The sequence below is a fragment of the Capsicum annuum genome, chromosome 5, assembly GCF_002878395.1.
Source record: "Capsicum annuum cultivar UCD-10X-F1 chromosome 5, UCD10Xv1.1, whole genome shotgun sequence".
In the NCBI taxonomy this organism is placed as follows: Eukaryota; Viridiplantae; Streptophyta; class Magnoliopsida; order Solanales; family Solanaceae; genus Capsicum; species Capsicum annuum.
Window position 1 is genome coordinate 193,455,649 of NC_061115.1, and position 24,385 is coordinate 193,480,033.

Genomic DNA, 24,385 nt, shown 5'->3' on the forward strand with positions numbered 1-24,385 from the left:
GTATGATTTTTTATTGCAACTAAGATGCAATGTTTCTTCCTGTTAGTTGCTATTATTTCTATTTATGAATATTTGCTTATTGATTAAACCAAAAATTGAACCATTAAGAATTAAAAAATAATAAATAAAAAAATTAATAGAAAATATCTTATTAATTTAGTATATTTAAAAATCAATAAGCCAAATCGATAATATATAAAATCGAACCGAACCGACAGATGCACACTCGTACGTCCTGTCCATGACCAAAAAAGAGATTCAAGCAAAATATTGATAAAACCCAATTGGTTAAATTAAAGCAAAGCTTACGAAAGTCCATCAAGTTTACTCGTAATTACATCATTACAAATAATCTCTTATTTTATAATTTCATATCAAAAATTTATGTATTCGTAGGTATATTCAGCTATTTTTTTTTAAAAAAAAGGCAATTTAAATTATTAATAAAAAAATTACTTAAAAATAAATTGTTGCATTATGTAATTTTTGTTAAATTAAAATTCCACCAAATAAATCCAATATAACTCTCTCTCTCTCTCTATATATATATATTCCTATTAGGTTATCGGTTTACCCAATAACCCAATAAGAAAAAATCGAATTGAACCAATAATCTAATAAATTCTTTTTATAAGACCATTAAAAAATCGTTAACCCAATAACAATAAACCAATAACATTTTTATCGGTTCGGTTTATCGGTCGGATCAGTTTTTGCACACTCCTAACTACGTGAAACTCAATTATGCTTTACCGAATTTTGACTCACTTTGTCGTAGTTGTGAGGATTAGTTAGGTGCACGAGATGAGAAGAGTATATTTTGTGGGTTGGTAATTTCATTGAGATGGGATAAGTAAGTATATTATTTCTAAATTTACTGTCAAAATTAGTTTTATTAACTCACGAAATTGGAAGCGTGCCACCTAGATTGAGACTGAATTGAGAAGGGAAACATATAATTCCTTCGTTCCAATCATGTAGCACCTTTCGAATTTCGAGTTTATTTTTAATCATAATTTTTAAAAATATTTTGAATTGTCAAATTTCGTTTTAAAAAGGCTTGAGATTTCATGTTCAACTCAGAGGCAAAATTAAACAGTTTGACTCTCAAATCGAGAAGTGTGCCATGTAAATTGAGAAGGAAAAAAAAATAAACCGAGCAAGACTTTGAATGTGTGAGATAATTGGGCTGAGGGTCTTCATTTTCAGTTGATTTTGATATTGCTTTAACACTAATTTCTCTTTTTCTGTATGTTTCGATTGATCAACAAGTGAAGAACGATCATGAATTTGCAATTGGGTTTATTAGGTTTTTAATAGGACCGCTTGTACTTTATATGATAGTGGATGTGAACCAGCTTTATTTGGATGAATCGAATTCTTATCATTAAGCTTAAATTTCCTTTTGGTCATGATCATTTGGTTGGCAATGGCATAAATAATAAAAGGAAAAACTACGAGAAATAACATACTTTAATACTTAAATTATGAAAAAATAGCAACACAATGAAATTATAGTGTATAACAAACATAGCATTATTTTAAGTGTGGTCCCCATTTATTATTTTTTGAGAAGTTACATGTATAAAATTCTTTTTCATGTCACTTCTCTTTCTCTTTCCTTTAGCTATTTTTACTTTACCTTTTATTGTTTGAAATCTCTTAAATTCCTATTACAATTTTTTTCCTTTCTCATAAATCACTGTTATTTAAATTAGTAGATTCCTTTTCTATATCAAACTCAAGTATAAAGATTACTATCTTCATGTTATTAAAAAATTCAAAATATCTTATATCTCTAAATTATTTTCTTGCTAGTTTTTTCATTTTTTATCGTTTTATTTTTGTATTTTAATTTCTTTTTCTTTTCTATTTTTTCTTTCCACTTTATTTTCTCTCTTCTACTTCTTTTTGTTTCTTTTTCATTTTTTTCTTTTTTCGTTTTCTTATTTTTTCTTTTTTCATACTTTTTTTGGTTTTCTTCTTCTTCTTTTTTTTTTTTAAAAAATTGCTTTTGCTTTTACACTTCTATTTCTATTTCTATTTCTCTTTCTTCTTCTTTTTTTTTTTTCCTTTTATCACTTCTTTTTTTTTTCAGATTTTTATTTTTCGTTTTTGTCTTTTTCTTTTTTTTACTCTTCTATCTCTATTTTTTATTTTTAAAAGACAAATATCTATATCACATATAATATTCGAAAAATATATAAAATAAATAGACATATAGATGTATTTACGGTAAAAAACATACATATATATTTGCATATGTATTTACAGAAATACATATGTGACTCACATGTATATATAAACATATAGGATATGTATCATGTATTTTTTAATTACTTATATGTATATGTACATAGTTGTCCTTTTTGTTATAAAGATTTTGTGTCTTATATGTTTATACTAGAGGAGCATGACCCGTGGCATCACGGGCCCAACGTTAAGATATTTTTACTATGTACAGTAAGTTAAATTGATATTAGTTTGAATTATGAATTATAAAATATGAATAGACAAAATATATTAACTGCTTGGTAGTATTTTTCAAGGAGCCAAGTCTTACAAGATAGTTATGTATTACTTACTCATATAAATAACAAAATTCGATGCATATAGAAGTCTATATATTTAATCATATGATTAAGATTTGCTAGATTAAGTAGAAAATATGAGATTAAAATTGATACATAAGACTTGACACTTGTTGTATAAAATAGAGAATAATTGTTGAAAAAGATAAAATGTTATCTAGTTATTGCATATTACATCTCATGTGAGTTGCAGTTAATAACCCGCATTGTATTCCCTTACTAAGCCGACATAAATATCATTTGCTTTCATTTTCTCCTTCTCTTTTATTTGTCAAATTGTTCTTTGAAGTTAAACTAAATTAATATTTTAAATTCAAATTTTAAGTGTTTCAAAAATTATATAGAACCATCTTTCATATTAATTTAAATTATTTGACTTTGAGAACACGATAAAACATACTTATGTAGATATTTTATTGAACTTTGCTTTTTTATATTCTCCTTTCATTCAAACGTGGAGTCATTTGTTAGAGTGTATAAAAATAATGTTGATGGAATGTATTAATAATGTTTGCATTAATAATGTTTGTATTAATAATATTGGTATTATTTATGCTTACATTATTTCTTATACATCGTTTGATGTACTGTATTAGAACTTGCATTTTCAATTTTGATATATTTAAACAAAAGTTTAAAAAAAAAGATGGATTGCATATACATCCTAAGATTCATCCGGGATCGAGAGTCAACCAAATATTTATATCGTTTAAATTTTTAAGTTATTAATTATTGTAATTTATAGTATTTTTTTAAAAATATATAATAGATCAAATTATTTTTACATATTTCAAGTTTTTAATTATTGTAATTTATAATATTTTTTATGTAATTTTTTAAAAATATATGCTACTTTTCTTGTCCAACCTTTTGTGTCATTGACAGTCAATTATATTTTTTAAAATAATTTAAATTTTTAATTATTGTGTAAAAATATTTCTACTCCAATTTAAGTGACATGATACTTAGATGACCATAATAATTAATTAGAGGTGATATAGTAAAATCACGATTGAATATATTAGGAAAAAATTAAATTAGGTGAAATTGTAGTAACAAATAAGAAAGAAAGTAAATTATATGTTTGATATGAAATTAAATAAAGAATAAAATTTATTTAATTGCATCAATTATAATTAATTTTTACAATAAATTATCATCCTACTTATCAATTTACTTAAATATATTTGAAACAATTTTATACATAAAAAAGGATAAATAAGATTGAAAAATAAATAGAAGATAGAGGGCCCACATGTTTGGAAATATATGCAAGACCATGTGTGATGGCATTATGATAAATTTCTTACATGACATTGCTTGTAATTAAAGAGAAGAAATGGGTTTTTATTCAAACTTTTGATGAGGTTCCAAAATCAAAGCACAAAAAATAATTGAATTGAGCTTATAATTTATTGTAATGACTTTAATACCCTTAAGTATGAATTTAAAGACAAAAAACTATCATGTTGAAACCACCTCTTCTATAATATAGAAAAGAAATATACACATGAGTGAGATATGTATTTTTGTAAATACATATGTATGTTTTGTACTGTAAATACATATCCAGATCTGTATGGCTATATATTTTGTATATTTTTTGAATATGTGTATGTGATATACATATTTGTATTTTCAAAAAAAAAAAAAAAAGTTAGAGATAAAAGAGTAAAAAAATAAAAAAAAAATAGAAAAAGAAAAAACTAAAAAAGAGAAGTGAAAAGGAAAAAAATTGAGTTTGAGCAGCTTGAAAAATTGATTTTGATCACTATATTGTTCGATCAGTTCAATTTACTGTTGCATTGCTTTTTTTCAGAATTTGTTTACAAAATATTCAAAAATAATTTAACAAAATAAATTGTTAAATTGTACAACATAACACAAAATTGATTTTGATCACTCTAACAAAAATTCGTTAATGGCTCAAAATATTAAAAAACAATTTAACTAAAAATCGATTTTGATCAATATATTTGAACGAAACATCAGTAATGGCTCAAAAAAATTTGAACGAAATAACAATAATGGTTCAAAAAATAATTTAGAACGAAATCTTTTTGATCGATTTCAAGCAACTGATGAAATTCATATAAGAAAACAAAATTACGATTAAATACCTTCAACAAAATTAATGGTTTAATTTGAATTTTCGAAGATATTGAACAGAAGAAGTTTCAGTTGAATTTGATTTTGATTTTTTGAGGGATGAAAATAATAATGTGAAATTGAAATTTGAATTTTGATTTCAGTTGGTAACAAATAACGGAAATCATGTTAATTAAGAAATTATAATTGAAAAGGAATCTCCACATTTAATTCATGGCTAATTATACCATATTTACCTCAACTGATTTGAATCAATTGAGTTAAATATGGGCAGTAAAATGATTCGTATATGTATTTTTATAGCAATAGTTTGTTCAAATACAAATTGCTAGTATAAGTAATTATGAAAGTGTTTCTATAAATCTCATCATTATGGTCTTAAGTATGCTATTTATGAATTTTACCCTAAATAAAATTATCTACCCCTGCAATAAGTTATCCTGTCATATGTAAGAATAACTCATCTCATCATTAGAATATAAATGATGAAGTAAATAATCTCGAGACTAGCTAATATTTATAACCAAACACATAAAATAATCCTACTTCCTATCCTGAAATTATTATCCCTTTCTCTTACACCAAACAATTCCTAAAGGCTCGTTTGATAATGAATAAGGAATAGCTAATCACGAAATTAATTTTATGATGAACTTATCCCATGTTTGGGTGGAATAAAATCTATGGGATAATTTATTCCGAGATTGTAGTGTTATTTTTATTCCACCTTAAGAGAGAGATAACTAATCCCAGAATAGCTAATTCTAGAATAAATAATCTCGGGATAACTTGTTCACACAGAACGACCCTTGAGAGTCGTTTGGTTGGAAAACAAGTTATCATGGGATTAGCTATCCCACCCTCAGAGAGGGATAAGAAAAACATTACAATTCCGGGATTATTGCTATTAAACACCCCAAGAACACAATAAGTCACACACCAAAACAGTCTACTAGTTCAAGAGAACCGAGGACCCCTTGAGGACCACACTCGAATTCGAATTACAAGAACAAGAAAGAGATGATATCAAGGTAGTATTGACACCAAACAGCCAACAACCAAACTACAATTAGGCTAATAAGATGACAACAACTAGGAGAGAATAACAACACATGGCTTCAACAAGATAAGAACAAAACGAAGACAAGATTACAATAACTAAAGGATAGATAGTGAGACATGAAATGCTACAAGTTTAAGCATTGGGGTGTATATTAAACACTAAAACACAAACAACAAGTAATATTAAAGACCTACACTCTTACGAGACCTCAAGGGAATTGGATTCCCAAGCAACCACCGTTTCTAAGGTTGTTATCAACATAAGTGATGTCTACACTTGCCACAAGGATTCCACCTTGCAAGACACTCTCAAGGAGCTTATAAAATATATCATCAAAGTCTAATGGACAAAATTACCTAAAGGTTCTATTTATAAGCTAGGGCAACACTTATTACAAAATAACCAAAAGGCCCTTAATGAGCCCTTACAAAGGGGCGACCTTAGACTTGGCTTCTTGGACGGCTTTGGAGTGTTGGGACTTGTTCTCTACACTTCAAAGCTTGTTCCTTGGATGGGCAGCCCCACAAGCTCAGGTCTTCACTCATGTCTTCATGTCCTCGAGTGCTAAGATACCTCTTTGACCTATATCATCCTCCCCTTCTTAGAAAAGATTCATCCTCGAATCCGAACCTTACAAAATAATAGGAAGAAAAAGCAAACAAGTTCCTCAAGGTATGAGGGTTAGGATTAGAGTAATCAATCATAGCATCTTTCCAAGGTGGCTCAAACTTCACATACAACCAAACAACCCTCTTACCCGAATACCCTCCCAAGAAAGAACCAACTTGTCTATCCACATAAGTATGATAAGAAATAAGGAAAAAGAGTTGCTTATTAAGTAGAAAACTTAGACTCTTCTTGGAACAACAAATAGGCTTGAAAGCCGAGATAGAAAGGCCATACATTTCATGCATATTCAATTCATTCCAAAAGACATCATCACCATATTTCAAATAATCAGCGGGGTCAAATGGGTGGAGTGTCCATGGGCACAAGTTGGGAACACACTTTCTTACCCCTATACTATGACAATTACGATCAAATATCTCCTCTATACTAGCATGATCTACAACAAAAACAACTAGAGGTTCATCCTTAATTAATCGGTCAACATGTTCAACATCACCATTTTCACACACAAGTTGGTCTTCATGACTTCCATAAGATAATGTACTATCACTTGGCACAATGGCTTTAACACTAGGTGGATCAACTAGTGTATCCACAATTTCAAGTTTTATATTATCTCCACAAAATGAAGGGACATTCGGCTCACCTAAAGGCAAACTATCACTCACACTTAGTTGGCTATTAGCCTCCTTCACTAGAGTGCAAGGGTTTAGTTTGATTACCTTGTAGCGCATTTAGAGCATGGCCACTCACGGGAATTCAATTAGGAAAGAGTGGATGTTATATCAAGTTATCCAACTTCTTGCAAAGAGAGATTTCCATCTATTCCATTCTTTCCATCATTCCGTCCATTCTTATTTCAAAAGATCCCAATCGTCTATCCATAGAATTGGTCATCTTTTTAATAAAAGAAATAGCTCAACTAGGCATCTCACTTTCACCCGCCATTGTACCTATCAAAAACTACTAAACAAACAACACAGAAATAGCAAACACATTAAAGGTTAGCAAAAATCTGTCCACAAGACATCTCAAAACAGTCCACAAACTCCCTCACGCTCATACTTTGAAGTTTTCACTCTATTGTCCTCATAAGTGTTGATAACTCGCTTATACTCCAATGAGGTTACTTGGTCCCAATTGTGGCTCGGGGATAGAGTAGATTCTTGTTTGAAATGGCTCAAGAAATGATGTTCGAACTTGGACCAAAGAAAATACTATGACTTAAAAATGAGAAAAGCACACAATACAATGCTTAACACGAAAGAAAACGTACTTAAAAACGAATCTACAATCTAGTAGGTATTTACTAGTTTGCTAATTAGTATGAGAACCAACAAAATGGAAATCAATAGAATAAAAAAAGTGAAACTAGGAATTCCAACGTTCTTGAGCTCTTAATGACATGGCACATTACTGTTGGTTGTTGAAAAGTCGTTGAAGTTTAAAATTTTTTGTTTCAAGAAATTAGTTGTTCAATTTTGTATTTAGAAGACAAGAATTTTGGTTAAAGTAGAGACAAACAAGGTCTTCGACTCCACTTTCAAGATTCATAAAGTCCTTCACCTACTTGCACCAAATTGGTAAGACAACTTTTTTGGTAGTCTTGTCTCCTTTTCTCTTTGGGCTATTTTTGAAAAATGGTCTTTCTCCTTTTTGGTAACTATACTTTTGGAAGTCTTTTGGTCTCCTTACTCCTTTGGTATGGCCTTGAAAATTATTTCAAGACAAACAATTCTCTTCTTTATATGGTTTTCAAGATTAACAACAACTTTTTCAACACACTTCAAGAACATAAGATGAACACCACCACCACTAACAACAAAATCGTCCCACAATCTTCAACAATAATTTGAATCCTAGCTCAAGAACTTGGATCAAGACTCAAGAGTGTTAGAGATGAAGAGAACCAACAAAGAAACAACAAATACAAGTAAAAAGTCTCCTAAATCTAGACACCAACTCGGCCAACCATCAACAACAACAAGAGTATAAGCTCTCGACCAAGAACAACTTTTTTTTTTCCAACTAAAAGAGCCCAAGATTGGTAGTGTAGGAACACAACCAACCCTGCTCTGATACCAAATGATACCAAACACTCCAAGAACAAAACAATTTACACACCAAAATAGTCCACTAGTTCAAGAGAATCGAGGACCCTTTGAGGACCATACTCGAATTCAAATTACAAGAACAAGAAAGAGATGATATCAAGGTGTTAACAGCCAGCAACCAAACTACAATAAGGTTAACACGATGACAAAAATAAGGAGAGAACAACAACACACGGCTTCAACAATATGAGAACAAAACGGAGACAAGATTACAATAACTAAAAGGATAGATAGTGAGACATGAAATATTACAAGTTTAAGCACTAAGGTGTGTATTAAACACCAAAACACAAACAACAAGTAATATTAAACACCTACACTCTTACGATACCTCAAGAAAATTGGATTCCCAAGCAACCACCGTTTCTAAGATTGTTATCAACACAAGTGATGTGGCTTGCCACAAGGATTCCACCTTGCAAGATACTCTCAAAGAGTTTACAAAATATATCATCAAAGTCTAATGGACAAAATGACCTAAAGTTTCTATTTATAATATAGGGCAACACTTATTATAAAATAACCAAATGAACCCTTACAAAGGGGTAACCTTGGACTTGGCTTCTTAGACAACTTTGGAGTGTAAGGACTTATTCTCTACACTTCAAAGCTTGTTCCTTGGATGGGTAGACCCACAAGCTCGGATCTTCACTCCCGTCTTCATGTCCTCTAGTGCTAAGATGCCTCTTTGACCCATATTAATTATAATTCGGGATGAGTTATTCCATACATTTTGTCCCAACCAAATATGGGATGGCTTTTCTTCTAAATTAATCCTGTGATTTGTTATCTTTATCCCTCCTACCAAACGACCTCTAAGGGGTTGTTTGGTGTGCGGTATTAAAGTAAATAATCGCGGGATAAAATAATAATTTTGGGATAAAAATTTTAATACATCGTTTGGTTGTCAATATTCGGAATAACTTATCTCGGGACTAATAAATAGTACCGGAATAAGTTATCCACTGGACTTCTCTTTTTATAAAGAAAAAATGATTGCAGTCCAAGTATATTTCAGTTCAAAGAAAGAAATGATAGATCAAGGTATTATTTCAGTTCAATGTATATTTTCATTTCATTTCACACACATATATATTTTTTATTTATGAATATATTATATGTTAAATTTATTTAATAATTATTATGTTTATTTATATATTTAAATTTCTCTAAAAAATAATAAAAATGTTGACTCCATTGTTGAATTACATATATTAAATTAAATAATTTTTTAATCACTTGAAAATTGATATTGTATATATCAATTAAAATGAATTTTAATATTTTATATTTTATGAGTGATATGTGTTTAAATGAAGTGACATAAACAACGAATTCTTTTTTACTTTGACAAATTTAAGTTGGAAGGTTTTATTTCAAACTAAATAAGATGTAGTAAGATTTTTTTTTAAACACACACGACATAATCATGGGAAGGCACATGCAAAAAAATTAAAGTTAAATAAGATGAAATTTTTATTTTTAAGAATAAATATTTAAAGCTTGAAAAGAAATATATATAAAAAAGTTAAATAAGATGGAGGGTATTTTGGTAATCAATTAATTTATTCTTAGAAATTATACCATGCATATCACTTTAAATACAACAAACCAAACACTCAATAAAAACTTATCCTAGCATAACTAATTCCAGTATAACTTATTTCATCATAACTTATACCAGCATAACTTATCTCAGCATAACTACGAACCAAACGACCCTAAGAGTCTTATATTTCATTAAAACCCTATTTAAAGGCTTAAACATCAAGATATTTAACACATAAAATTAAAAGTTGAAAATAATATTATCGGTGAACCAGATCAATACTCAATTAAAGGATGATTTGACATTATCGGGTTGGACTAGTTTTGGGATACCAATTGGTCAAATTGACTCGTATGAGATCAATCTGGCATAGCCCCTAGCTCGACCCCCATTAACTTGGGTTGGTCCGGCAGAAAACTGATTTGAACTTTGAAATTAATCGGTCTGATCCGTTTAACAAGCGTAATTAATTTTACAAGTTTTTTCTTTCGCTTCAATAAGTTCGAAGTTATTTTCAAATATCGTTATTTACTAAAAGAATTAATCGACAAGGTATAAAACATGTGAGAAGATGTTATAAATCTATTTTTTTTTCTTTTAGCCATCTTTGTATTAAATTCAGTGTAGTTGACTATGACAATAAAAACAATATGTGAAGCACTACAATAAGAAATTACAAAACAGCATAAGAAAAACCTAAATTAATGAAAGAAACAAATAACTAAATAATCAAAAGCTTACAACTATGCATCACATTTGTTCTTGGGGTCCAATTTTTTACATTTAATTTTTGTTGATATTGAGTAGGGCCAGATATTAGAAGCCCAACTGGAGCTGAACCTATTTAGAATAGTATTTTGAGTATTTTTAATATGACCCATTTATATTTTAGCTCGGATGTATAAATAAGTAGCTGATGTAATATTCTAGAAGTGTGTGAAATAAAAATATCTTTTCTCTCTATCCTTTTTCCTCTTTCGTCTTCTCTCTCTCATCAGAAATCCATGGGGATTAACTCAATTTCTCCATCTAATATGGTATCATAGCATGGAATCGAGTAGTGTTTATTGCCTGTTATCATTAGATCATACCCTTGAAGCATTTCTCCAAAGTACTTCTTTGTTTCAACTTATTTTTGTTGATGTTCGGGTCCTACTCCTTTTCTATCTTCTTACCGCCATCATTATCCACTTGTTTTTGTTGATGATTTTTCTGGATATACATGGTGTTATCCACTTTTTAGAAAATCAGATATCTTCTCAATTTTAGCTAAATTTCAAGTTCTTTTTGAAAGACAATTTAACACAAAAATTAAGTCAATCCAAACTAATGGTGGAGGTGAATTTCATTCTTTATCACCTCTTTGTGCAAAATTAGGCATTCTTCACCGTTTCTCCTGCCCTCACACTCATGAGCAACAAGGAAAGGTTGAACGCAAACATAGACACTTTGTCGAAACTGGATTGAGCCTCATGGTACACAGTTCTACTCCTTCAAAATATTGGCATTTTGCCTTTTGACACTGCTGTTTACTTGATTAAATGTCTTCCTACCTCAACAAACGATGGAAATCACCTTTCGAGGTTGTGTTTCATATATCACCAGATTATCACTTCCTTAAAGTGTTTGGATGTCTCTGCTTTCCATATTTTCGTCCCCACAAATCGTCATAAAATTAATTTTTGAAGTCAACCCTGTGTATTTTTAGGGTATAGTCCAACGCACCATGGTTATAGATGCCTTGATACATGCGCTGGTCGACTTTATATTGCCAAACATGTTCAATTTAATGAAACTATATTTTTGTTTGCCAGCAAGTTTATTCTTGGTCCCCCACCTTCGGTCAGTACACAATTATGGGCATCTTCATCTATTATTTTATCCAATTCACAATCTTTTCGGTCTCCAGTTTCTTCACTACCCATGAATCCCAATAACTCTCCAATATTAACTAGTTCATACTCTTCTCAATAACTCTCTTCGTCGAGTCCATATCCTTGTCTAGTTCCTATTCCACCCATTCCTTTAGATTGTACAGTTCTACCTACACCTGTAATTGACTCATCCATGTCTCCAACGACTAGTAAACTCCCTTTACCTCTATTTATCACGTCCCAACAACCTATTTCCAAACTCATGCCAAGTTTCACTAATCCACATCAAAGACCTCATGCAATGCAACTACATCCAACATCCAAACGTAAACCAACTACTCACCTTGCGTCTAAATCTGCCGCTGTCCTATTTTTCCCTCTATCCGTCGAGCCTACAAACTTCACTGATGCCTCAAAATTTGGAGAATGGCGCACTTCTATGTCGGCTGAGATGACAACCTTGTTAAAAAATTAGACTTGGTTGTTGGTTCCATTTCATCCCTCCATGAATGTTCTAGGGTGTAAATAGTTTTTTCGCATTAAACGAAACTCTGTTAGAGCCATTGAGTGCTACAAAGCTCGCTTAGTTGCAAAGGGATTTCATCAGGTTGAGAGCCAAGACTATCAAGAAACATTCAGTCCGGTTGTAAAACCCACTACTTTCCGCATTATTTTATCTTTGGCAGTAACATATGGCTGGCTGTTATGTCAATTGGACGTTTAAAATACTTTTCTACATGTTGAGATCCAAGAGGATGTCTACATGGCTTAACCTCAAGGCTTTGTTAACCCTCATTTTCCAACTCATGTATGCAAGCTTCATAAATCTCTTTATGGTCTTAAACAGGTCCCACGAGTATGGTATAAAAAGCTTCACCAATTTCTCTTTTTCGTTGGCTTCACTTTCTCTAAAATCGATGTTTCTTTGTTTATTTACTCTCACGCCAATTTTGTTGCCTACCTCTTGGTCTATGGAGATGATATTGTACTCACAGGTAACAATACTTCATTTCTTGCTTCCTTTACTCAAGAGCTTGGTCATGCCTTTTCCATTAGAGATCTCGACCTACTGCAATATTTTCTTGGTGTTCAAGTATCTCGCTCGGGCAGTGGCCTTTGGCTCTCTCAGCCTCAATATATCCATGGTATACTCACCAAAGCTAGGATACTTCACTGTAAACCTCTCAGTACTCTCATGGCCACCAATGCCAAGCTTCATAAGGGTGACAATCTAACTTTCGATGACCCAAGTCTTTACAGGCAAGTGGTTGGTGCTCTTCAGTATCTCCCTCCAATGAGACCAGATATATCATTTGTGGTGAATAAAGTGTGTCAATTTATGCACAATCTATCTGTAAATCAATGGCCTACTGTGTAACGCATTCTCCGTTATCTCCAGCACACTAAGAATATGTCATTTTTCATTTCAAAAGCTTTTAATCTTCACTTAGAGGCGTTCACTGACTCTGATTGGGTTGGCAGCATAGATGATCGTAAATCTACTGGTGGCTATGCAATATATTTTAGGCCAAATTTGATTTCATGGTCCTTTCGCAAACAACGAATGATGGCACAATCATTTATAGAATTTGAGTACAATGCTTTAGTAGATGATGCTGTAGAATTAACATGGACTTAATCACTAATGTTCGAGCTTGGTCTTCAACTATCCCGTGCCCCTATCCTTTGGTGTGACTATATCAGTGCAGCATACCTGTCAATTAATCCTATTTTCACTCTTGCACCAAGCATGTTGAGATAGATTTCCATTTTGTGCAGGATAAAGTAGCAAGATGCGACCTTGTCATCTAGTTTCTCTCCTCTAAGGATCAAATAGCAGACGTTCTTATAAAGTCGCTGTCCACAACATGATTTCACTTCTTACGGGACAAACCGAACGTGAAGGACCCACCTTCAGTTTGCAAGAAGGGTATTGGACCTAATTTATTGTCCAAGATGTTGACAACTTCTTTAAGTAATTAGAAGCCCTTTAGTACTCTATTGTGTTTACCATCTAGTAGTTGTGTTCACGTAGAAGACTAATGTCTCGTTGTACTATATATTTATCACGTATGCTTGTAAATCGATGTAGAGCCAAAAACCTTTTAGTCATGTAATCTGTAACTTAACAGTGACTATTATACTGGGTGTATCATCGTGGTTTACTCTTTGGTTTATAGTTTTTTGATCAAAGTTGGTAACTATATCGTGGTTTACTACATTTGATCGAAGGTTTTACTATGTCCATCCTTCAAACAACCCGAATACCCCTTTGGTTTCTCCTTTTTTCGATGAAAATAGATTCGTGGTTTGGAGAAGAAATATACTTGTTGCCTTTTCAGCGAAAAATAAGTTATTTATCATTACTGGACATAATCCTCAACCTTCAGAGGATTCTCCATATTCTCAATACTGGAAACGATGCAAGGACATGCTCATTGCTTGGATGACCAATTCCTTATCTAGGAATATTATCCTTAGCTTCATAAGATATAACACTTCTAGAGAAATCTTAAAGGATCTAAATGAAAGGTTTGGATAATCTGATTGTTTCAAATATATTCAGATCTAGCATAAAATTAGTGTTACAAGTTAGGGTTCGTCTGATATAGCAACCTATTTCACCAGAATGAAAAGTTTATGGGATGAACTTCATACAACATATGTAGGAACTACTTGCACCTGTGGTGCGTTATCAAAACTCTTGGAGGAACAATATTTTTTCCAGTTTTTAAGTGAACTAAATGATACTTATTCCCCCTGCAAGACTAATATTTTAATGATGCCTCATTTACCATCCATTAGTAGAGCCTACTCCATGCCACAAAATGATGAGCATTAAAAGGAGAGCTCTCCTCACATCCCTAACTTCTCAAATGAATCTGCTATTTTTTTAGCATCTAGTAGTTAAGGTTCTCATTACTTAAGGGGTAATTTTGTCAATTACAACCAAATAGTTCAATTTGAATCTAAGAAAGGAAATTTTGGTAACTATACCAATGCAGGAAATAATGTAAACATTGGTAATATTTTCTGCAAATATTGCAAGAAATTTGGGCATGTTATTGAAGATTGCCACAGATTACATGGTTATCCTAAACATTTCAAATTCACAAAGAATAAGAAAAGTTCTGCCTCTTCATCTGGTTTAGCCTCTTGTGTTCAAAATGCAAAAGTTCCAGCAGAATCCACTCCTACTCCTTCTATTCCTTTGGTTTTAACAAAGATTAGTATCAACATTATCAGTACCTCTTAAGTCTTCAACAATCTTCAGCTTTTCATACAGACATATTTACTGAAAATGTTGTTTTCAGTGCTTTTGCAGGTTTATTTAATGGTTTTGTTGTTAATAATGTTGACTTCTATATATGTGTTGGAGAATAAAATTTTGTGACCGAAAAATAAATAAATAATCGGGACAAGAAAAATATTACAACAACCATTTTATTGATTTCAATAAGTGAGTGTTACAATCTCTACCTCTGATTCGCCTTTTCAAATATAAATTCAAGGACTTCAAGATTAATCTTGAATTTGAACTTGATTTGCGAATTTGATGGATTTGATCTTAACTTGTGCTTGAATTCAAGGGCTTTTGAACTTGTTCTTGAATCTTGCAGTCTTGATATTGAATCTTGATGAACTAAATTTGAATGTTTGAGCTTTGTAGAGAAATTACGGTGTTTGATCCACGTGCTTTCTCTTGCTTCTTGTTAGAGTTGTTGGTTTTTTTTTTTTTTATTATGAGACCCCTATTTATAGTTGTGGAAAGGAAAGAGTCATGATGAAGATGGACTTACTTTGACCAATCAAATTCAAGTGTTGTGATGTCTTTTATGGGCTTTTGCTATCACTAGGCCTGCTGCATCATTTTGAACTCGGAACTAAAATAAGCCAAGTTATCAATAAAGTGACCAAAATAGGCCACCTATTTAATAGGTTACCAAAATAGGCTAAACGTAATAAATTATTACGTTTTTCATCTTTTTGTTAATGGTCAACTAACGGAGTTGACTTTTATAAAACATAATAAATTATTATATTTTACAAATTCTTTTGTAAAATATAATAATTTATTATGTTTTATAAAAAAAATACAAAACGTCACAAATTCTTACGATTTACACGAATATCTAGATAAAAAAAAATCAGTATTCTGTCACATTGTCACTGTCATGTCTATTTAGATTTTACAAATCGTAACAAAAAGTTACGTCTTGCACTTTATACCTTTACATCAAATTAACTTTACGTCAGATACGTTCTCAAACACTTTACACTTTATATGTAAAAAGTTACTTTTTACCAAAAACTTTACACCATTTCAAAAAGTTACTCCCTCCATTTCAAAAATAATAATCTACTTTGACTTGACACAAAGTTTAAGAAAATAAAGAAATTTTTAAATCTTGTGCCCTTAAATTAGAATTATCAAATGTATCAGAATGTCTTTTAATCTTGTGGTTCTAAACAGGAAAGTAAGCTATTCTTTTTGAAACGGAGGGAGTATTTTTTTACACTTTATGTCAAATTACATTTTATGTCAAATTGTAAAAAAATATGTTTTACACTTCACTGCTTGTCCGAATAATTCATCTTTTTTCTTTGTAATAAATTTTTACTTTTCACACAAAAATTTAAAAAATAAAAAAGAGAGAAGTATCAATTACCTCATGAACTTGCCACTTTCCTTATATTTATTCTATATAAAAAAAATAACCACTTCTACCCTTAATTATCCAATTTTTCTCTTAAAAAATTATACTTTTGAGTTTTCCTCTACTCCAAAATAGTGAAATGTTTAATTTTCGTTGATCAAATATGCTATTGTCTAAAAGAATTATATTGTTCTGTACGTTAAAAATATGAAATTATTTTTTTCGGTTAGTGTTTTATAGTAGTTTTCGATTAGTGTTTCGATTAGGATTTTGAGGAGACTTACATGCACAAATATATTTCTTATTATAATTAATGGAGTAAGAAATCACAATTTAAGTTAGGGGTGTAGAAAAATCAAACCGATAAAAATGTTATTGATTTATCGTTATTGAGTTAGTGATTTTTTTTAAAAAATTATTGTGTTATTTTTTCGATTTTGATTTTTTTTATTAGTAAATTAATAATCCAATAAGATTATATATATATATATATATATATATATATATATATATATATATATATATATATATATAAGTAGACTTTTGGTTGCAACTAAGATTCGGTTGCAACTAAAAATTGATAACCAGTATAACTATAAATATTAGAAGTTATCATCTTCTTATAGAGAAGCCAACAATAACCAAGAAATATTAGAAGTATAACTACAAATATATTGCTTTAATCAGCAAAGAAATATAACTATATCGGCAGAATACATCGCTAGGCCCCTCAACCTGGCGCCATCTTTCACTTTGGCACTTCAAGTGGACGTTGTTCACTTTTGGCACCTCAAGTAGCCATAAAGTGTGTCATTTTGGCACCTTTTGTTGAATAAGAAAAAATATATCGTGTGCGTGTATTACACGCGCCGCCGACGTGTAAAGTGACCAATAATATTATGACATTTGTCATTTTTGTCCAAATTAATTGTTAAATAACTATTTTTAATTATAATAAAAAAACACCAATCAAATATTGACACTTGACAATTTTTTTAACTTAAATAATTATAAAAAAATTATAAAATTTAATTCCCTCCCCCCACCCCAAACCCCCTAAGTCATCTTCTCCATACCCTCCTCCCCGCCCCTCCCACCTCCCCCCACCCCACCCCCATTGGACAAACTACCATTTTTATTTGGCAGCCCCTCTCCCCATCATCTTCCTCAACCCACCCCACCCCTAAATCGAGACCCCCTCCTCATTACTAAAATGCACACACAGGTTTTATTTCATCTGAATAAGCGTATACATAACTACACACACGGCTCACCGAAAACATCCACACACAGAGCTCATCGAAGACATAAAACACACACACACACACACCATAACCTCTAAATTCACTCGCACATCAGAGAGAGAACAAAGGAACAGAGGGAGAGACAGCGAGAATTCCGGCAAGAATCCTTTCAAATCGTGATACTTCTCTGGTCTGTAGATTTTTCAGAAGCAGCTTTCTTGTTTCTACTCCCCACAAGGGACAAAACTTAATAAAGTGATCAAGGCTTCCATACATGTGACATACTTGGACCTCTATTTCTTGAGCTTTAGTAGGCCTCATTTGAAGATTTTGACTTTGAACATTCTTTGAAATAATCTTGTGACCAAGGCCGGGTTTTCTTTCTCATAATGGACGGAAATTGCAATGACTCCGATCCTAGATGTTCCAATTGCAAAAATCTCTGTTGAAATCCACAGAGAATGCCAAAATCCTTTGTTAATTTTCATTGGGTTGCTGTTAATGTGTTTATGGTGTAATGGTCGAGAATTGGGATTAGAGGGTGTGTTCTGTTGATTAATGGAAGAAGTATTATTTGATGTTCATGGTGTGTATTATTGTTGTAGGCATGTTAATGGAGTGAAACTTATTTTGAGTGTTGATTTCACCTCCATTAATGAAGGTTAAGCCAAAAAAAAAAGTTGTGGAGAAGAGAATGTGAGATTTTAAATAATTTTTAAAAAATTCAAAGATGAAAAATTATTAAAATACCCCTAAAAAGTTATGAAAATACCCCTCAAACGCGCTTAAAAACGAGTGTAATACGCTCACTTTGCTGATTCAGCAAAAGGTGCCAAAACGACACTTTATGGCTACTTGAGGTGCCAAAAGTGAGCAACGTCCACTTGGGGTGCCTAAGTGAAAGATGGTGCGTATTTAAGGGGTCTGCCGATGTATTCTGCCTAACTATATCCGTCAAAATATACCATCTTATCAAACTAATGCACTATTACATACGCCAACATCAATTTTCAATTCAACGACACAAAACGTAAATGAACATCATCACATTACATATCAAACTAATGCACAAAATTAGCTTCAACAGCCTTTTGACTTTCAACTCTTTTTGTTGTTTATGGTCTTCTTCAACAAACCCAAGATCACAATATTGGTTTGACGTGGAAATTCTAGATCATACCAATCGAAAAAGTTGCAACTAGTTCTAAATAGAGACTGCAATTCATGAAAAAAAAAGTTATAAAACTTAGTTGTTACAGAACATAAAAAGAAGGCGAGAGAATATAAAAATTACATACACTATAATGCATACAACCGAGGAATCTACGTTCGGGATTGTCATCCGACCATGAAATTCTCACAATTGGAGGAGATCCACATGCACAAACAAGTCTCCTGTTATAAATCATGGAGTTAGAAATAAGTAGATAAAGTAAAAGCAATAGAATGAAATTTTGATTTAGATTGGAAGTGGTGGAGGAAGAGGGTTAATAAACATGAAGAGAGATAATTGAAGTTTTTTTAAAAACTAAAGAAAAATGGGGTTTTCTCATTTTTTTTATCGTTAAAAATGTTGATTTAGCAAAAAATAACTCTATCAAGCGCGTGATGGAGTTTGAAATCAAATTTAGTAAATCATAATAAATTATTACATTTTACAAAAAGTTTAGTAAACGTAAAAATGATTACGTTTTACACGAAAATTAAAAAAAAAGCGTATTGTCCTATCAAAAGTTTTGCAAATCGTAATAAATTATTACATTTTACAAAAATTTTAGTAAAACGTAAAAAATTATTACGTTTTACACAAAAATTAAATAAAAAAATAGTGCATTGTCCATCAAAAGTATTGTAAAATGTAATAAAAATTTTAAAAAAGTTATTGCTTCGTTTTGTTAATTCAAGTACCACAAGACCTATTTTTTGACTTTTTCTTTCATAAATAATATTAAACAGTTACTTTTTACTAAAACATAGAAGAAAATTATATTCTTTTATAAATTTGTCAGGTGAATGTATAATTATTGATGTGACCTCTCATACAAAAGGACTGAATAATTAAAAATGTGTATTTGAAAATTATTTTATATTTTTCTAAATTTGTGAGTTCTGAATGTATTTTTATGTGACATGTCACAAAAAGGAGTAAATAATTAGGTGATACATTATATTATTGTTCCGTTTTATTTTTTGCTCCCAAACTCCTGCAAACACTATATAAGAATGCCTTCAACATATAGTTTCACCATGTTTAGCATTTTCATCATCCCTTTATCTTTCTTAGATTCAATCACGAAGATTGTCTTCGGAACCAAAAGTTAGAGTTTCTTTCTTTTGGGATGGTGGCATTATTTATGATGGAAACACCATACATTATAATTGTTCTCCAAAATACAATGTCAAGTATCCACTGAATGTTCGATTTAAAAAATTATGTAATTCACTTTATAAAAGGATGGGTTTGAACAGTTTCGATTATAAATTGATTATAATTGAAAAATATCCAACGTCATTTTTAGTTCAAGGACAAGTAAATTTTGGGGAATGGCTAATAAATGATGAAGATTCGTTGGGTGACTTTTAGCTTTTGCATGCTAACAAAAATGAACAAATATCTAATACTTCTTAAAACACTAAAATCATTTAATTTAGCACACATTTAAATCATTAAAATAATATAGATAACACAACTATTAAATATGTGTAAATATTGTTCTCCTACTTCTGCTGGAATAAATAATATTTGCCTGAAAGAGCTCTCTATCTGCTGACTTGCCCTCTCCCATAAATCGGAATGGTTGCAATGTTTGCTTTCACTTATATGCCCAATATTTTACAAGTTTATTACGAGTCTAATATGTACTCAGTATAATTACAAACTTGTACTAATTTTTTTTTCTTGTTGTTATTCAATATCTAATTTGAAAATTACTACTGTGAAAAAGTTAACATTCAGAGTTTGTCAAATTAATATTCAAGAAACATAAAGCAGTTAAAAATATGAAACTGAGGGAATGAAACAAACACTTGTATAGTTGTATGTTGTTCAGATTATACGACTACAACAACGTATATACTCAGTATAACCCGACAGGTAGGGTTTGGGGATAGAGAGCACACAGGTTGATGGAGTGTTTTCTAAAGATTCTCGGCTCAAGTATCGCATATCAAAACTAGGGAAAAAAAATTATAAAAGCAAAGGAGGATATAATAAAAAAAGAAAACATTACACACAACATTCAGAAGCAAGGAAAATGGAGAAGCAACTTCATTTTACTTCTTTTCTTTAGATTGAAAACAAAGATAAATAAGACGTTAGGTACAAACAGATTAGGTGATCAACACACAAAGAAAAATAAAATAATCTCATTCCTCAAATTAAGGAATCTTAACGAATAACAACCAGATGAAATCGCTAACAATCTTGTCTCATTCCAACACTAAAAGTTGAGTCTTTGAAACTTAAGCTTCGAATTTTTAATAATTACCAACATCTTTTTCTATGTCTTAGTCGAGTCCATGCTACCAATTTCTTTTTCTATCTCGTGTCAAACAAAATTACAAAATACATACAGTTTTACTTTTTTTCGACAAAGACAACATGGGTCCTAGTTCCTAGGTACCATATAATGAAATACTTTAATACGAAACTGTTAAAACCAAATGGGTCTAACTCGAATTATTTTCAGTTCATTCATTCTAATGGGTCCAAAAAAATTAAGTTCATTGATTCTACTGGATCCAAAAAAAATTCTTACAACGAAATATAAAAAATAAAATTTAGATACATGTCTGTCAACATCAGTACAAGTTCAAATAAAACTTAAAATTAAATTATAAGAAATATACCTAACTTGATGTTGGTAGATTTAGATTCTTCAATAGAAACAAGAACAACAACGTTATGGAGATGAGGAGGGGGGGGGGGGGGGGGGGAGGGTCGCCGAAAAATTACTGTGGGATGGTGGTGGGGAACAAAGATGAAAGAAGTGGGAGGGGGGGGGGGGGACCAGATTTGGAAAGTTAAAGAAATGGTTGGTTGAAGAAAGTTAATGAAAATCGTAAGTATTTATTACGATGTGTCAATTTTGAAAGTGTAAAGCGTAAGTTTTTATTATGATGTGTGAAAATCCTAATCGAAACACTAAACGAAAACTACTATGAAACACTAACCGGAAAAAATAATTTCATATTTTTAACATACAAAAAAAATATAATTTTTTTAGATAATAACATATTTGGTCGACAAAAATTCAACATTTCACTATTTTGGAGTAGAGAAAAACTCAAAAGTATAATTTTTTAGAGAGAAATCGGATAATTAAGGGTAGAAGTGGTTATTTTTTAATATAGAATAAATATAAGGGAAGTGACAAGTTCATGAGGTAATTGCTACTTCTTTTTTTTTTTTAAAAAAAAAAAAAATATCGTGTGAAATGTAAAAATTTATTACAAAGAAAAAAGATGAATTATTCGAACGAGCAGTGAAGTGTAAAACATATTTTTTACAATTTGACATAAAGTATAATTTGACATAAAGTGTAAAAAATACTCCCTCCGTTTAAAAAAAGAATGACCTGCTTTCCTTTTTAGTCCGTTTAAAAAAGAATGTCCACTTTTTTTGGCAATATTTTAATTTTAACTTTTCACATAGCATGTTTAGGATCACAAGACTAAAAGACATTTTGATATATTTGATAATTTTAATTTAAGGCCACAAGAGTTAAGAATTTTTTTATTTTCTTAAACTTTATCCCAAATCAAAGTAGATTATTTTTTTTGAAATAGAGGGAGTAACTTTTTGAAATGGTGCAAAGTGTTTGGTAAAAAGTAACTTTTTACACATAAAGTGTAAAGTGTTTGAGAACGTGTCTAACGTAAATTAAATTTGATGTAAGGGTATAAAGTGTAAGACGTAACTTTTTGTTACGATTTGTAAAATCTGAATAGACATGACAACGACGATGTGATAAAACACTAGCTTTTTTATCTAGATATTCATGTAAATCGTAAGAATTTGTTACGTTTTGTATCTTTTTTATAAAACGTAATAAATTATTACGTTTTACAAAAAAAAATTGTAAAATGTGACAATTTATTATATTTTACAAAAAGTCAACTCCTTTAGTTGACCGTTAACAAAAAAGTGAAAAACATAATAATTATTACGTTTAGCCTATTTTGATAACTTATTAAATAGGTGACCTATTTTGATCACTTTATTGATAACTTGACTTATTTTGATTTTGAGTTTTATAATTTTGACATGTGGTATGGTCTTATTGACTCCTTTACTTGACTTGGCATGCCACGTCATTTGATACGTGGCGCTCATTTTGGGCCTCTAAAATAAGATAATATTTTGGGCTTAACAAAATGACTCATTATTTGTAGGAAAAAATACAGAAAGTAATATACTTAAAACTATAATTACAATAAATAGCAACACTTTTGTAAAATTATAGTTTATAGTAAGAGTAACATTATTTTACTCATTGACTAGGCAAGTGTATGTCTTACTCTCACTACTTTACATTTTTCTATTTTTACTGCACTATTTCACCTCCCTTAAATATAGCCATATCTTTTACCTTTTTATTTTTCATCTTATTTTTTTTATCACTTTTTATTTTATTTTATTTTATTTTTATTTTTTTATTTCCACTTTATTTTCTCTCTTTTATTTCTCGTCTTTTTTTTTCTTTTTAGTTTTGTTTTCTTTTTTTTTTTCTCTTTTCATATTTGAAGATAATTATCTCCATGATCTTCAAGATTTCAATATAAAACATCATTATTGTCTTTCACTCTCTTATATCTCTACCTTTTTTTCTTATTATTTTTTTCTCATCTTATTTTTTACCATTTTATTTTTTTATTTTCATTTTTTCTTTAATTTTTTTCTTTCCTCTTTATTTTTTCTTTTTCTTTTTTCGTTTTGTTCTTCTTTTTTTATATTTTTGTTTTATTTTTATACTTCATTTCTCTTTCTTCCTTTTTTTTTCTTTTTCACTTCTTTTTTTTTTCATTTTTTTCTTTTTTTCTTTTTGTTTTTTTCCGTTTTTTGCTATTCTATCTCTAACTTTTATTTTGAAAAGACAAATATGTATGTCACATACACATATTCAAAAAACATACAAAATACATAGTCATATAGATCTGAATATATATTTTAGTACAAAACATACGTATGTATTTACGAAATACATATCATATTCATATTAAATAGTAACAAACATAACTATATTATATATCTTCATATGTATTTGCGAAATACAAAGGTAACTCATATAAAATAAGAATATACATATGAATCAGGTATGTATTATGTAAATACATCTGCAGAGCTATATGTATTTTATATGTTGTTGGATTTGTCTTTGAACTGTACATACTATGTCATTTTAGAGGGTAACATATGTACTTATTTGTTTTCTTTTACTGCTTAAGATATGTATCATGTGTTTTTTTTTATTACCTATATGTATATAATTGTCATTTTTGTTATAGAGATTTTTTGTCCTATATGTTTATATATACATGTGAGTCAGATATG

The 24,385-nt window shown here is 30.4% G+C and overlaps 1 protein-coding gene across 1 annotated transcript; it reads left to right on the plus strand.

The window, feature by feature from the left end:
* Positions 1-12,231: 12,231 nt before the first annotated feature.
* LOC124898590 (uncharacterized mitochondrial protein AtMg00810-like) lies at positions 12,232-13,569 on the plus strand. Its single transcript, XM_047412228.1, has 4 exons — positions 12,232-12,392; positions 12,489-12,573; positions 12,778-13,248; positions 13,330-13,569. The coding sequence occupies exons 1-4, from the start codon at positions 12,232-12,234 to the stop codon at positions 13,567-13,569; spliced, it is 957 nt and encodes a 318-aa protein (XP_047268184.1).
* The last annotated feature ends 10,816 nt before the right edge of the window (positions 13,570-24,385 follow it).